Below are 15270 nucleotides of genomic sequence, written 5' to 3'. Positions count from 1 at the left end.
CGGTGCGGTGCGTAAACATCGCCGTTGGGGAGACAAAGGCGGCCGGGCGTGGTGCTGGCCCCCCTTTCCGTTGTGCGGCGCCGTGCCGGCCTTCGTAGGCGCTGCTACTCGCTGACAGCACTTGCCCCGACAGTCTGTTGAGGCTACACGGGGGATCTTTGTCACAGTCACCGCTCCGCCCCCCCTCCCCTCGCTCTCTCTCTCTCGAACCTGCACGCTGGAGGCCGGCGTGGACGCTGGGTCCTCTGTCACGGTGACGTTGGCGACGGGCAGGTCAGCGGTGAAGGCCGGCGACCCCAGCAGGAAGAATCGCACGTCCTCCACAGACACTGGGGGAGGGGCGGGGGGTGGCGGCGACATCACCACGGCGTCAGGACAGCCTCAAGGCGGCCGGCTTGACCGATGACCCCGTCACTCGCTCGCTCGCCGGCGGTCAGTTGGCTCCGTATCGTGTGGTTCTATTGTTTGTTGTCCTTACTGGACGTCTGTGAACAAGAACTTTAAGGTTCATCGGATTCCTCGAGGATAAATACATATTCTGATTCTATCGCTAACCGCCCATGGTTACCGTTCACGTGAACTGCACTCGTTCGTTCGTTCAATCCGCGTGTGTCGAAGACTCTGTGTGTTCTCAGGCCTTAGACGGGCTTTGCTCATTGATAGATGAATATGTATTACAGGGTCGCCGCTGTGGTTTTACATTGGTGTTGTTTTTCGATGTAAAGCTTTCGTGACTGCAGGGATTCATCTTCTTGGTTCTTTCGGTAAAGTCACGTAGAAGGGAAGTAATAAAATAATAAAAATAAAACATTATAAAATAATTCTCACGACGGGGAGACGCTGTCTCCCCGACAGACCTGGTCTTCACCTGAGGGACGGCTGCTTGCGTTGTGGCCGAAACGTCGTGAGAATTATTTTATTATGTTTTATTTTTATTATTTTATTACTTCCCTTCTACGTGACTTTACCGAAAGAACCAAGAAGATTGGTGTTGCTGTTGAAATAGTGGCGAGCCGGAATCTTAGGCTATCCAGACTTTTCAGCCATCCGTACGAGTTCGGCGGATCCGGGATTTTGCCGGCGCGTCGTGAACGAGGTGCGCGACAAGCGGCGACCGCGGCGGCTCACCTCCCGGCTCGTAGCGGCACACGTACGGCAGCAGCTCGGCGCAGTTCTCCGTTCCCCAGCGGCCATGCTGACTCGCGATGGCTCGCACGCACCGCCCGCCGGGGCCCGGGTCTGCAGGGGTCACGCACGCGGGGTCAAAAGGTCGCTCCCCCCAACCCCCCGCTCCCCAGCGCGGCTGTGCTAGCAGCGCACGCGAGTTCAGAGACGTCGCGCTCACAGCTCAGAACGCGGCGGGAGAGTAAGCGGGAGACTTGGGCAGGACGCGTCACGGTGGGTGGCGGCCGTGGAGACGATCGCCGGAGGGGACGCGCAGCCGAAGGCAACGTTGCACAGGAGCCAAAGGTCGCTACCACCGCCGTCGTCGCCATCACCAATAACAGCACCATCACTGCCACCGCCATCGACACCACCCAGCGATCACTACCGCCAACAACAACAGCAGCCGTCATTCGCCACTAAGTCCCGGTGACGTCACCACGCTGCTGGCTAGAGGTCACGGTACAGACCCAGGTGTTACGGGTCCATTACCGAGATGACCGGCAGATGCACCACCTGTGCTCCTCACTCTGCCAATTTGCCGCATTTTAGTTACCCGACGCTTCACTCGTTGTGAGCCCCGCTCATCCCACCCCTGCACCACCATCACCATCGCCGCTACACCACTGTCACCACCATCACCATCGCCGCCACCACCACCGCCGTCACTCATCATCAACACCATTGCCACCAACACCACCGCACCATTGCCACCAACACGACCAACACCACCGCCACCACCAACACCACCGCCACCACCAACACCACCGCCACCACCAACACCACCACCAACATCACCGCCACCACCAACACCACCGCCACTAAGACCACCAACACCACCGCCACCGTTGCGGCACCCCACCTCGCAGCATGCTGGGCTCGCCGGTCGCCCACTCCTCGAACCGCTCGGACGTGCGGGCGTCCGCCCAGAGCAGGGTGCCCGGAGACTCGGTGTCGCTCAAGCCCAGCCACACACTGGAGCTGCTGTCACAGGTGGCACAGACAGAGATCCCCCTTGAAGCCTCCACGGGCTGTTGGGTCAAGTACTGCAACATTGGAAGGTCGCACTCGTTACACACAAAGTGCTCGCCACAAGTGAACCACAATCACCTCGCTGCCGATCTCGTCAAGCAGCATAAATGATCGTCCCTGCAGTCACGGAAACTTCAAGTCTAGATTACTTCGCTCTTGTTTGCAGCATCAGCATCAGCGGTAGCGGCAGCAGCAGCGGCAGCGGCAGCAGCAGCAGCAGCAGCAGCATCAACAGCAGCAGCAGCAGCGGCAGCAGCAGCAGCGGCAGCAGCAGCAGCAGCGGCAGCAACAGCAGCAGCGGCAGCAATGGCAGCAGCAGCAGCGGCGGCAGCAGCGGCAGCAGCAGCAGCAGCAGCAGCGGCAGCAGCGGCAGCAGCAGCAGCAGCAGCGGCGGCAGCAGCAGCAGCAGCATCAGCATCAGCAGCAGCAGCAGCGGCGGCTTTTGGCGGCTCAGCCGTCGAGCAAAGGCGGCAGTCACCGCGGCGCTTTCAGATGCGCTTCCGCGGCCGTCTGGAACGCTCTTCCGCCTGATGTTAGGCAGCCACTGGAGCTATGCAACTTAAACATCATCATCTAGATCGACAAACTCATTTCTTCAGCACTGTTTTTTGTTGCGTTTAGTTTGTCGTCTTTCATCGGGAAGTTGACCTGCAGCATCGTTGAGGAATCGTTTGTGATGGCTAGGTCGCTTACTTGGTAAAATAGCAAAATAATGTTTAAACATATTCTTGGTTCTTTCGGTAAAGTCACGTAGAAGGGAAATAATAAAATAATAATTTGAAAAAAACGCCACTTTTTCCAAATTTTCTTGCTGTGGATTTCACACCTGATGATGATTGCTTGTGTTGCAGTTTGATATTTTAATTATTTTATTATTTCCCTTCTACGTGACTTTACCGAAAGAACCAAAAATACGAATCCCCGCAGTCACGAAAGCTTTAAATCAAAAATGTTTAAACAGTTTAAACATTGCGATGTTTGGCCATGGCTTCCGCGAGCGAGCCCTTGGCTCCGCGTGGGAGGAGACCGTTTGGCGCTCGCGAGTTTCGCACGAACGTGTCGGACAACCCCGCCGAAGCTCGCCACGGCGACGCCAAATCACAGGCCTTGCGAGCCTGTCGGCGCTCGGCACGATCCTGCGCTCGGCACGACCGCCCCCCCCCACCCCCTCACGGACCTGTTTGAGAGCGCCGTCACCAGCCGCTGCGTGGCGTCGTCGGCGACGACGGCGAGGTCCCCGCCGGGACTCCGCCGGCACTGGGCCCGGGCGTCGTGCCAGCTCGCCGGCGCGGTCACCAGCAGGAAGCAGGGCCGCCCCCCCTCGGCGTCGGCGGCGTCGTCGCTCGTGCGGCCCCCAGCGGGGCACGCCGGAGAGTCTGCGGCGACGGGGACAGAACGGCACCGGTGGTTTTTGGGGGTTAGGTGGCGGTGTGTGTGTCGGTGTGTGTGTGTGTTGGCACAGTAGGGGGCACAGGTGGTGCATCAGGCAGTCGTCTCGGTCATCTCAGTCAGTCGACCCGTGGCACCTGCTGGGTCTGCCCCATGACCTCCTGCCAGCCACCCTCCCCTCCCCACCCAGCCCTCCCCTCCCCACCCAGCCCTTCCCTCCCCACCGAGCCCCTCCCCACCCTCCCCTCTCCACCCAACCCCACCCATCCCATTTTTGGATGCATGACGGACGGACACAATAATCCCCTGTGGGCTGGTGTAACCAGGAGGTTATTACCAGTAAGACGTCCAAACTAATTGCCTTTCAACGATCCCGGGAACACGAACAGGAGCGGGTGACGTAGCCCCTTTGCCGTAGCAGCGCCGACGATTGGGAACAACCTCGTTTTCTCCCTTCCCATCTCCAGGATAAATACTGAACACCGGTTCCGATCCCGGAGGCACGCAAACGACAGGGCCCGCCGCCAGCCAAGCGGGGGGAAGGAATGCGCGCGTGTGTGAATCATCACCGCTCGTGACGTAACGCACCTCCGGAGAAGGAACCCCACGCACCCCCGACCCCGGGCCAGCGATGATAAGCCTGCCGCTAGCGCCCCCCTCTACACCCCCACCCCACCCCAACCCCGCTAGCCCGCCAGCCCTGACGGCACCGCTTCACGCAATACGTCCCCCGTCTCGATTTAAAGCTTTCGTGACTGCAGAGATTCATCTTCTTGGTTCTTTCGGCAAAGTCACGTAGAAGGGAAGTAATAAAATAATAAAAATAAAACATTATCAAATAATTATCACGACGTTTCGGCCGCAACGCAAGCAGCCGTGCTCAGGTGAAGAAGGACGGCTGCTTGCGTTGTGGCCGAAACGTCGTGAGAATTATTTCATTATGTTTTATTTTTATTATTTTATTACTTCCCTTCTACGTGACTTTACCGAAAGAACCAAGAAGACGTCCCCCGTCGTTGCTCCGTCGAGACGGCGCGTGCCGTGGCTTCTCTTGTGCGCGGTGGCCGGTCTTGTGAACGGTGCGGAGCGGCGGCCGAGGTGGTCGAAGAGTCCAGATCATTGCGGAGTCAGGAGGAGGGGCGTGGTAATCGTCGCTGTGATGATGTCTTCTCCTTCGTGTATATCTTTACTGTGTGAGTCTATGGGTCTCTGTGTGAGTCTATGTGTCTCTGTGAGTCTATGGGTCTCTGTGTGAGTCTATGGGTCTCTGTGTGAGTCTATGTGTCTCTGTGAGTCTATGGGTCTCTGTGTGAGTCTATAGGTCTCTGTGTGAGTCTATGGGTCTCTGCGTGAGTATATGGATTTCTGTGTGAGTCTATGGGTCTCTGTGCTAGTCTATGGGGTCTCTGTGGGAATCTGTAAATCTCTATGTGAGTTTATGATTCTCTGTATGAGTCTATGGGTCTCTGTGTGAATATGTAGAAATCTTCGTGATTCTGTGGGTCTCTGTGTGAGTCTGTGGGTCTCGGCGTAGCGCAACAGCTGTGAATAATTTACACCGAGACGTTTGAGCCTGCCGCCTGCGTCGCGAGTAGCAGGATAGTGAATCGCCGTGCCAATGCCTCAGTGCGTTCATTCGCAACATCCAACTTAACCGCTTCCGGCAACTGGTAACCGGTTCCGAAGACGCTCTGCCACGCGGGTTTCAGCATGGACAGCGCCACATTCTCCAGATGAGCACGGTTGGCTACGTGCGGCGCGACGGAAGTTAAACGTACGCATGCGCGCGCACTCTCCGTCTCTCCCCTCGCCGCTCCACTTCCTCCCCGTCCCTCCCCTAACCTCTGGTGACCCCCACGCACCCTCCGACGGGGCCAACCACTCCCCCCAGGCCTTGCCCCGCACAGCCGCCGCCGCCACCGAAACCATCGGTTCATCGCGCCGCCCGCGTAGCTGCGTTAAGGCGCCTTGAGCGAGGGCGCTCCACGGATGGCCAAGCGACGACATCCGCCGCTGCACGGCCGCGCTCCTCCTTAAGATCGCCCCCCACCCCCCCCCCCCCTCCCGGTGCTCCGAGTCACCGCGGCGGGCTCTGCGAATACGCGGCGACCTGACGCTCGCGGTGATCTTAGTGGGGGGCGGGGGGGGGGGGGAATGGGGGGTAAGGAGAGGGGGGGATGGGGAGAGGGGGGCAACCTTTAAAAAGGTCTAACACAGTTGCCGGGCGACGGGCCGTATCCTAGCGAGGTAAAGACGCCACCGTCCCCTTTATAAGATTCGACGGCCCCCTCGACGGAGCCGGAGACGGGGGGGCGGGGGGCAGAGGTCGCGTGTAAATCTGCCCAATAAAAGACTTCCCGGACACTGACAGAAACGTGCCCCCCCCCCACCACCACCACCCCTCCCTCCCGTGGGGGGCGCCGCTCGCTCGGCACCCCAAGGGACCAGAATGCCGAGCGGGGGACGCAACAAATAAATAAATAAAGTCCGCCTCCGGGCCCCCCGCACCCCCCGCCCCCCCCCTAAGTGCCATATTTGCCTCTCCACAATCCGGCATTGGAGTGTGAGCGGCAATCGGAACTTCCCAATGTAGCAGCAGCAGCAGCAGCAATATCCCTCCTGAACACTACTGGACTGGTGTGAAAGAAAGCTTCATAGCTCACCGGAGTCCTCCAGTTTACGCAAATATTCTGATCCGGATCCTGAAGACCTGAGACTCGGCGAGGCTTTGATGGGTAAATAATAAAGCCGGGCAGTGGCGGTAGGGGCCGCGATTGCAAGATGTTAACTGCCTCACCTGGTGTGCAGGAGGTCGTGGGTTCGATCTCGACCCTGACGCCTGCTGCTGTGTATTTGGAGTTTGCGTGTCTCTCTCTCTCTCATCATCATCACGGTGGCTAGGAATGTTAACTACCTCGCCTGGTATGCAGGCGATCGTGGGTTCGATCTCGACCCTGACGATGCCTGCTGCTGTATATTTGGAGCCTACGTTTCTCTCTCTCTCATCATCACGGTGGCTAGAAAATGTTAACTACCTCGCCTGGTATGCAGGCGATCGTGGGTTCGATCTCGACCCTGACGCCTGCTGCTGTATATTTGAAGTTTGCGTGTCTCTCTCTCATCATCATCACGGTGGCTAGGAAATGTTAACTACCTTGCCTGGTATGCAGGCGATCGTGGGTTCGATCTCGACCCTGACGCCTGCTGTTGTATATTTGGAGTTTGCGTGTCTCTCTCTCTCTCATCATCATCACGGTGGCTAGGAATGTTAACTACCTCGCCTGGTATGCAGGCGATCGTGGGTTCGATCTCGACCCTGACGATGCCTGCTGCTGTATATTTGGAGCCTACGTTTCTCTCTCTCTCATCATCACGGTGGCTAGAAAATGTTAACTACCTCGCCTGGTATGCAGGCGATCGTGGGTTCGATCTCGACCCTGACGCCTGCTGCTGTATATTTGAAGTTTGCGTGTCTCTCTCTCATCATCATCACGGTGGCTAGGAAATGTTAACTACCTTGCCTGGTATGCAGGCGATCGTGGGTTCGATCTCGACCCTGACGCCTGCTGTTGTATATTTGGAGTTTGCGTCTCTCTCTCTCTCTCTCATCATCACCACGGTGGCTAGGAAATGTTAACTACCTCGCCTGGTATGCAGGCGATCGTGGGTTCGATCTCGACCCTGATGCCTGCTGCTGTATATTTGGAGTTTGCGTCTCTCTCTCTCTCTCATCATCATGGTGGCTAGGAAATGTTAACTACCTTGCCTGGTATACAGGCGATCGTGGGTTTGATGCGGTGTCTCTCTCCCCGTTTAGAGAATTTGGCTGCTATAAATGTTCACACGATGATGAGCCACTACGTTGAGGTCTCATTTGTGGCCAGGTCGCTTCTGACAAAAGAGCCGTATGGCCCAGTGGGGCCTTACCTGCTAAAATAAATGATGGTTTAATTAATTTAGTTTAAATTTTGATTTAAAGCTTTCGTGACTGCAGGGATTCAAATTCTTGTTCTTTCGGTAAAGTCACGTAGAAGGGAAATAATACAATTATATAAGTATAAAACAATCAAAATTCTCACGACGTTTCGACTGCAACACAAGCAATCATCATCAGGTGTAAAATCCACAGCAAGACAATTTGAAAATTTAAAAATTTTCTTTCTGTGGATTTCACACCTGATGATGATTTATTGTGTTGCAGTCGAAACGTCGTGAGAATTTGTATTGTTTTATATTAATATTATTTTATTATTTATTTAGTTTAGTTCAACAGTTTTAATCTACAGATTTCGTCGAGTTTCTTTTGCGGTGACGTAAAAAGAAAACCCCACACCTCGGCAGAACACCGGGACGTGCGCGTGGGTCACAGCGCCATCGCCGATGCCGCACGGCTACAGACACGAGCACGTGGCAACGGCCGAGTTGCGAGCGGTGGCGAGTGTGGAACAGTCGGACTGGTCAATGAGGACGTTCTCCAAAGACGCGGGTGCTGCGCAGGCGAAGGCCCCTGGGACAGAGAAAGCGTGGAACGCGGCCGGAAGCAGCGCCACCGACAATCGCCCAAACTCTGTGGTCCTATATGGGGACGCTTGGCCATCAACGCGACCCACGCTGCGCCGGGCCGCGCGATGAACGAAGCGCGACACGGGCAACAGGCCGTTGGGGCAAGCGCTGTTAGCGAGTAGCAGCACCTGTGAAGGCCGGCACGGCGCACGAGGGGGTGGGTGGCCAGCCTTCGTCTCGCCAGTGGGAGGCAACGTTTACTACACACCGCACACCAGGTACTCAATTGAGACCGAGTCTACATAGGGGAGGGGGCCCAGGGTCGGTTCAGATATTCGCCACTATAATTGGCCGTGAGCTCGGGGTCGCCACGTTCGCAGCGCGGCGCGCGCTAACTGCTGCGCCGCCGCTCCCCACGTTGGGTGCAACGTAGCCGCTTGTTTTCCCACTCTGCCACGCACGGCGCTGAACTGCTGAACTCGGAAACCTTCGGATGTAAAGAAAAAAGGAGAGAGAGAGTGAGTGGAGGGGAGAAAAGAAAGGCAGCAGCAACAAAAAAAACCCCAGAGTCAACGGGGAAGAGCGAGCGAGCGAGCGTCTCCGTCGCTCCGTAGCCGTGGCGACGCAAGCTCTTCGCACAACAACACACGCACACACACGCACACGCACGCACACACGCACATCCCCCACCCGCGCTGCGTGGACAGAGGGGGAGAGATGCGCGGGAGAGGGGGGGGGCAGCATTTGTCGGCGCTAACTCGGGTTGCCGCGTGATGGTGTGACTACGACGCAGCATCCGATACACGCTTGGTGCATGTGCGTGTTTATGCATTATGGATAGGCACCGGGCGTCTGTGTTCAACGCAGATCCTGAGCACAGGCCCAAGCGGGAACACAATGTCAAGCGGCACGCAGCAAACGGAGTTGAAATGGCTTCGGGGTTTTTTAACGTGGCTCTTTAGAGGTTTTGAAAAAGAGAGGATTCCGTGAGTGGAGCAGCGTGAGGGAAGAGGCAGATAGAGAGGCGAGGTGACCTGCAGCGTGGTGAGTGGGTGAGTGAGTGGGTGGGTGGGTGGGTGGTTGGGTGAGTGGGTGAGTGAGTGGGTGGTTGGGTGGGTGAGTGAGTGGGTGGTTGGGTGGATGGCTGGGTGGGTGAGTGAGTGAGTGGGTGGTTGGGTGAATGGCTGGGTTGGTGAGTGAGTGGGTGGTTGGGTGGTTGGGTGGATGGCTGGGTGGGTAAGTGAGTGGGTGGTTGTGTGGGTGGTTGGGTGGGTGAGTGAGTGGGTGGTTGGGTGGCTGGCTGGGTGGGTGAGTGAGTGGGTGGGTGGTTGAGTGGCTGGCTGGGTGGGTGGGTGAGTGGGTGGTTGGGTGGGTGGCTGGGTGGGTGAGTGAGTGGGTGGGTGGTTGAGTGGCTGGCTGGGTGGGTGAGTGAGTGAGTGGGTGGTTGGGTGGCTGGCTGGGTGGGTGAGTGAGTGGGTGGTTGGGTGGCTGGCTGTGTGGGTGAGTGACTGCCTGAGTGGGTGAGTGTGAATGAGTGAGTGGGAGAATGTGCGTGACGCTCACAACAATGAGCAGAGCGCCGGGCGGATAAAACGAGGCAAGGTGGCACCGTAGGAAGCAGAGGTGGTGCATCTGCCAGTCATTTCAGTTCGTCAACCCATGGCATCTGGGTTTGTTCCATGACCTCCTGCACCTAGCCTGGCACAGCAGTCAACCCCATGGCACCTGGGTCTGTCCCATGACCTCCTGCCTGCAGAGGGCCTCAAGGTGCACCTAGGCTGGCACAAGCGCTGTGGTGATGTCGCCGCCACTTAGTAGTGAAGGCCGGTTGTCGTCGTTGTTGTGGTATGTGTGTTGCGTGTGTGTTGCGCGTATGTGTGCGCGTGTGTGTGTTGCGTGTGTGTTGTGTGTGTGTTGTGTGTGTGTGTGTTGTGCGTGTGTGTTGTGTGTGTTGTGTGTGCGTGTGTGTTGCGCGTGTGTGTGTGTTGTGCGTGTGTTGTGCGTGTGTTGTGTGTGTGTTGTGCGTGTGTGTTGTGCGTGTGTGTTGTGTGTGTGTTGTGTGTGTGTGTGTTGTGCGTGTGTGTTGTGTGTGTGTTGTGTGTGTGTGTGTTGTGCGTGTGTGTTGTGTGTGTTGTGTGTGCGTGTGTGTTGCGCGTGTGCGTATGTTGTGCGTGTGAGTTGTGCGTGTGTGTGGTGTGTGTTGTGTGTGTGTTGTGTGTGTGTTGCTTGTGTGTGTTGTGCATGTGTGTTGTGCGTGTGTTGTGCGTGTGTGTTGTGCGTGTGTTGTGCGTGTGAGTTGTGCGTGTGTGTGGTGTGTGTGTGTTGTGTGTGTGTTGCTTGTGTGTGTTGTGCGTGTGTGTTGTGCGTGTGTGTTGTGCGTGTGTGTTGTGTGTGTGTGTTGTGTGTGTGTTGTGTGTGTGTTGTGCGTGTGTGTTGTGCGTGTGTGTTGTGCGTGTGTGTTGTGTGTGTGTTGTGTGTGAGTTGTGCGTGTGTGTGGTGTGTGTGTGTGTTGCTTGTGTGTGTTGTGCGTGTGTGTTGTGCGTGTGTGTTGTGCGTGTGTGTTGTGTGTGTGTGTTGTGTGTGTTGTGCGTGTGTGTGTGTCGTGTGTGTTGTGCGTGTGTGTTGTGCGTGTGTGTTGTGCGTGTGTTGTTGAGTGCGCCATTGGTCACTGCCGTAAAACGTGACACGGGAGCTCAGCCAGGGCAGCCGGGGAGGCGTGCGGGTGGGAGGGGCAGCAGCTGCGTTAACGACGGTCGGCGGACACGCCGACACACGAAACAAAGACAAAGATCCCCGTGTAGTCTCTAATGGAATGTCGAGGCAGGCGCCGTCAGCAAGCGGGGCCCACGAATGCCGCGCCCGTGACCGTGAACGAACCCCGTGACCTGTGGCGCCGGTAGAACGGGAACCCGGTGACTCACCGTGCTGGACGGTGCCGTCCGCCTCCCTCACGGACCAACGGGCCCTCGCGCCGGTGCCGCTCCGGCTGACGGCGGCCACGCCGCCTCCGCCCCCGGTCAGCGCCGCCTTGGGGCACCGCAGCTCCGGCGGCAGCAGCACCGGCATCGCCACCGTCACGTTGGTCGCCGCGGCGACGGCGGCGGTCGACGTCGACCCGCCGCCTCCGCCGCCGCTCACGCTCACCGTCACGGCGTAGGTGCCGGGCAGCGCGAACTTGTGCCGCGCGGCGGCGCCGCCGGCGACTTCCAGCGGCGCCGCGCCGTCGCCGAAATCCCAGCGGGCGAGCCAGCCGGCGCCGGGGTCGTGCCAGGGCGCGACGCGAAACTCGGCCGTCTCGAAGACGCTGAACGGGCGCAGGCCGCGGAAGGACGCTCCCGAGCGGACGTGCACCGGCGGCGCCACCACGACGCGACCGCACACGGCGCGGCTCGCCGGGTAGCCCGTCGAGCACACGGCGGCGCAGTCGGGCGCCGCCGGCGGGGAGCCGCCCGCGTCGCCGCACAGGCACAGGAAGTTGAGCGCCGGGTCGGAGGAGAAGTAGGCGAGGCGGCGGCGGGCGCAGGCGGCGTTGCAGCCGAGCTCGTCGTGCGCGTCCTCGTCCACGGCCGAGAAGATGAGCGTCGAGGCCGGGCGCAAGCAGGCTACGTAGTCGGCAGCTGGGCGTCAAGCGGGGGGTCAGGGGGACACGGCGCAGGTGAGACCACCACCACCGTCATCAGCGTCGTCGTCGTCGCTATCGACGTGATCGTCGTCGGCGTCGTCGTCATCACGGTTGTGACGACGTCGTGGCCCGGCAGTTGGTGGCATCATCATCATCATCATCACCAGGCAGCATCGTCACGGACAGCATCGTTACACACAGCATTGCTAGATGCACCATGGTCACACACAGCATCACCACACACAGCATCACCACACACAGCATCACTACACGCAGCGTCGCTACACACAGCATCGCTAGACACAGCATCACTACACACAACATCACTACACACAGCGTCGCTACACGCAGCATCATCAAAGGCAGCATCGTCACGCGCTGCACTAGTGCCGTTTGTTGCTGTGCGTGATTCTCTGCGGCGAGCGTGACGTGTCTGTGCGGTGACTGCACGGCGAGCGTTGCGTCCCCCCGGGGCGCCACCTACCGCAGACGGCGCTGGAGAAGTTGGCGGCGGTGACGGGCGTGTGGGCCAGGCGGTCCGGCAGGGCGCACAGCGAGCGCAACGGCCGCGCCAGCGCCACTCTGCCGGCGCGTGCCGGCGCCACCAGCCACCGGGGCAGCCACGCCAGCTCACAGCCGCAGTCCAGCGGGTTCCCGCTCACGTCCCTGTGAGGGCGGGACAAAGACAAAGGTCCCCCACCCCCCCCGTAGCCTTCACAAAGTGTCGGGGCAAGTGCTGTTCGCGTGAGCGTCCACAAAGGCCGACAGAGCGCACGAAGAGGCCAGCACCGGCGCTGATGCTTACACGCCGTGGCAGGTACTCATTTAAGGCTGAGTCCGCCTAGGTGTGGCCCAGTGCCGCTTCAAATATTCGCCACGGTTATACTGGTAGGAACCTCCTGGTTACACCAGCCCACAGGGGATTATTGTGTCCGTCCGTTGTGCAGGGGGGGGGCTGGGTGGGGAGGGAGGGGCTGGGTGGTGTGGGGAGGGTGGGGAGGGGCTGGGTGGGGAGGGAGGGGCTGGGTGGGGAGGGTGGGGCTGGGAGGAGCTACATCTCTGAGCAGTGCTGTTTGTTGCTGGGCGTTTGACGTTTCGGGCCTGTGCTCAGCAACTGAGTCCACAGATATATAATGCTTCGTGTGTGTTGATCTAAGGAAATGCGCTGGCAATCAAATCACTCGGCAGGGGATTGGCGGGGTCGCACAGAGGCCAGAGTCCACGACGCGACTTACAGCACGGCGAGGCTGGTGAGGTTGTCGAAGACGCCGTTGGGCAGCGTGCCGATCTGATTGTCGCTCAGATCCCTGCGGGAGGAGGAGACACGACGTCCGATAAAGCGACGCCCCGCGGAACCGGCGGCAGAGGGGGGAGAACGTACAAACTCCACGCGCCGAGGCGGCAACCCAACGTGGGGATCGAACCCAGACTGTCGCTGCTCCGGGGGCGGCGCGAGCGTTGCCGCCCCGCCAGAGGTCGCAACCGGGTACCCGATACCCGTACCCTACTCGATACCCGTACTCGTACCCGGCCGGGTACGAGTACGGGTACCCGTTTGCGACCCTGGTGCGGCCGGGTACGGGTAGGCCATGAATCACTGGTGAGTAACCGTTTGTCGATCATTTCGGGTAGGGTACGGGTACGGGTAGGGAACGGGTACCCGTACCCAGCCGGGTACGGGTACCCATTTGCGACCCTGGTGCGGCCGGGTACGGGTACGGGTAAGGAATCAAAACCCGTTTGCGACCTCTGTGCCCCGCCGCCCTACACACGCACGCCGCGCGTAACGGTCCCCGCCACTCCCCCCGCCCCCGCCCCACCACCACCGCCGTCATCACAACGGTGGCAGCGAGGCTCCTCCCGGCGGCGCGTGCGTGTCCCGACAGGCCCGGCCCGGGACATGCGCCACCCTGGCACCGCACCGCCGCGCTAACCGTCGCTCGTCCCGCGGGGCCGTGACACGGGGAGTGCCGTCCCGGCGACGGGGCGGCGGACACGCGCCTAATCACCCGTCGGGGCTGTCCCGCAAAGACAAAACAAATATCCCCTCCCCGTGTAGCCTTAACAGACTGTTGGGGCAAGTGCTGTCAGCGAGGGGCGCCTGTGAACGCCAGCGTGGCGCACGAGGCGGTGGGTGGCCAGCACCACGCCCGGCCGCCTTTGTCTCTCTCTGGTGGCGATGTTTACACGCCGCACCGGGTACTCATTTATGGCTGAATAGAACTCGGGGAGGGCCGTTTCTGACAATCGTCACTGGTGTCGGCCGTGAGCGGGAATCCAACTCGGGACGCCGGGTTCTGAGCGCGGCGCGCTAACCGCTCCACCGCCACTCCACACTCACTCACGCATGCACGCACGCACACACGCACGCACACACGCACACACGCACGCACACACGCACGCACAACGCTCCTCACACTCTGCAGAACACGGGGGGGGGGGGGGCGGAAGAAACAAACTCCACGAAGAAAGTGGCATCAAAGTCGGGAACGGAAGCCAGGGCCCCCCCTTCTCGCTGCGAGGTACGAGCGTTGCCACTGAACCACCACCCCCTGCCGCCCTCAGCACGTCTTTGTTGAGTTCATCTCGTACTCTTTGGTTGTCGGTAAAGTCACGTAGGTGTAAGATAACATAAATTAAATCACGACGTTTCGATTGCAACACAAGCTGTGGTTTTCCCACCTGATGACGATTGCTTGTGTTGCAATCGAAACGTCGTGATTTAATTTTATTATTTTCTACCCACGTGACTTTACCGAAAGAACCAAAGAGTATGGATATCCCTGCAGTCACGAAAACTTTCAAATCTTAGATTAATCTGACTCCTTGCAACGGCCGATGGTTTACCAGCTATTTTACGCGGGAGAAAAACGCGCAAAGACAAAACGATTTTCCCATAAATAGCGTCGCGACAGAGTGTGGCGAGAGACAATTTCCCCGCCGCGTTACCGTATCACTCCGCGTACCGTATCGCTGTACCGCTCAGCTCAAGAAAGTAGTTCGTCGTCTTCCGCTGCTAAACCGCGTTGTAACGGCGTGCGCGCTCTGCCTTGTAACGTAAGTGACGCGTCGCGTGAGAACACACGCCGAGCGACGATTTAGGAATATTTGCACAACTGACGAAACGCGGAACTTAGCGGTCGTAGAAGAGACGGGATGCACGCGACCCAGGCGGGGCACGGACACGCGACTCACAGCACGAGCAGCGAGGTCATGTCGCGGAAGGCGTGCACGCCGAGGCGAAAGATCTTGTTGTCCGTCAGATTCCTGGGGAAACGCAACGGGACGCACGGACAGACACGCACCTTTCACCGCAGGCGACGGCCCACGGAGGCTCGCACACACAAAGCGCTAGGCCAGGAAGCAACCACCAATCACCTCGCCGCTGATCTCGTTAAGGAGCATAAGCCGTCGTCACGCGACACTCCGCTCGTCATCGCAGCGGCGGCGGCGGCTTTTGGCTGAGCCGTCGAAGAAAGACGGTGGCCACGGCATCGCGAGACGCTTTCAGATGCGCTCTTGCGGACGTCTGGAACGCTCTTCCTTTCGGTATTAGGAAG

At 59.0% G+C, this 15270-nt stretch overlaps 1 protein-coding gene across 1 annotated transcript in view; it reads right to left on the bottom strand.

The window, feature by feature from the left end:
- Positions 1-15270, bottom strand: part of PKD1 (polycystin 1, transient receptor potential channel interacting) — a 76654-nt gene that overhangs the window by 46973 nt on the left and 14411 nt on the right. The window contains exons 3-10 of the mRNA XM_078880668.1: positions 14906-14977; positions 12946-13017; positions 12195-12376; positions 11010-11705; positions 3374-3572; positions 2027-2145; positions 1129-1239; positions 211-329 (exon numbers count right to left, since the gene is read on the bottom strand). Of these exons, the coding sequence (XP_078736794.1) occupies positions 211-329; positions 1129-1239; positions 2027-2145; positions 3374-3572; positions 11010-11705; positions 12195-12376; positions 12946-13017; positions 14906-14977 (1570 nt within the window). The remainder of the gene's footprint in view (positions 1-210; positions 330-1128; positions 1240-2026; positions 2146-3373; positions 3573-11009; positions 11706-12194; positions 12377-12945; positions 13018-14905; positions 14978-15270) is intronic.

Source organism: Lampetra fluviatilis, chromosome 58 (assembly GCF_964198595.1).
Source record: "Lampetra fluviatilis chromosome 58, kcLamFluv1.1, whole genome shotgun sequence".
Classification (NCBI taxonomy): domain Eukaryota; kingdom Metazoa; phylum Chordata; class Hyperoartia; order Petromyzontiformes; family Petromyzontidae; genus Lampetra; species Lampetra fluviatilis.
This window is presented reverse-complemented; position numbering and strand designations above follow the sequence as displayed.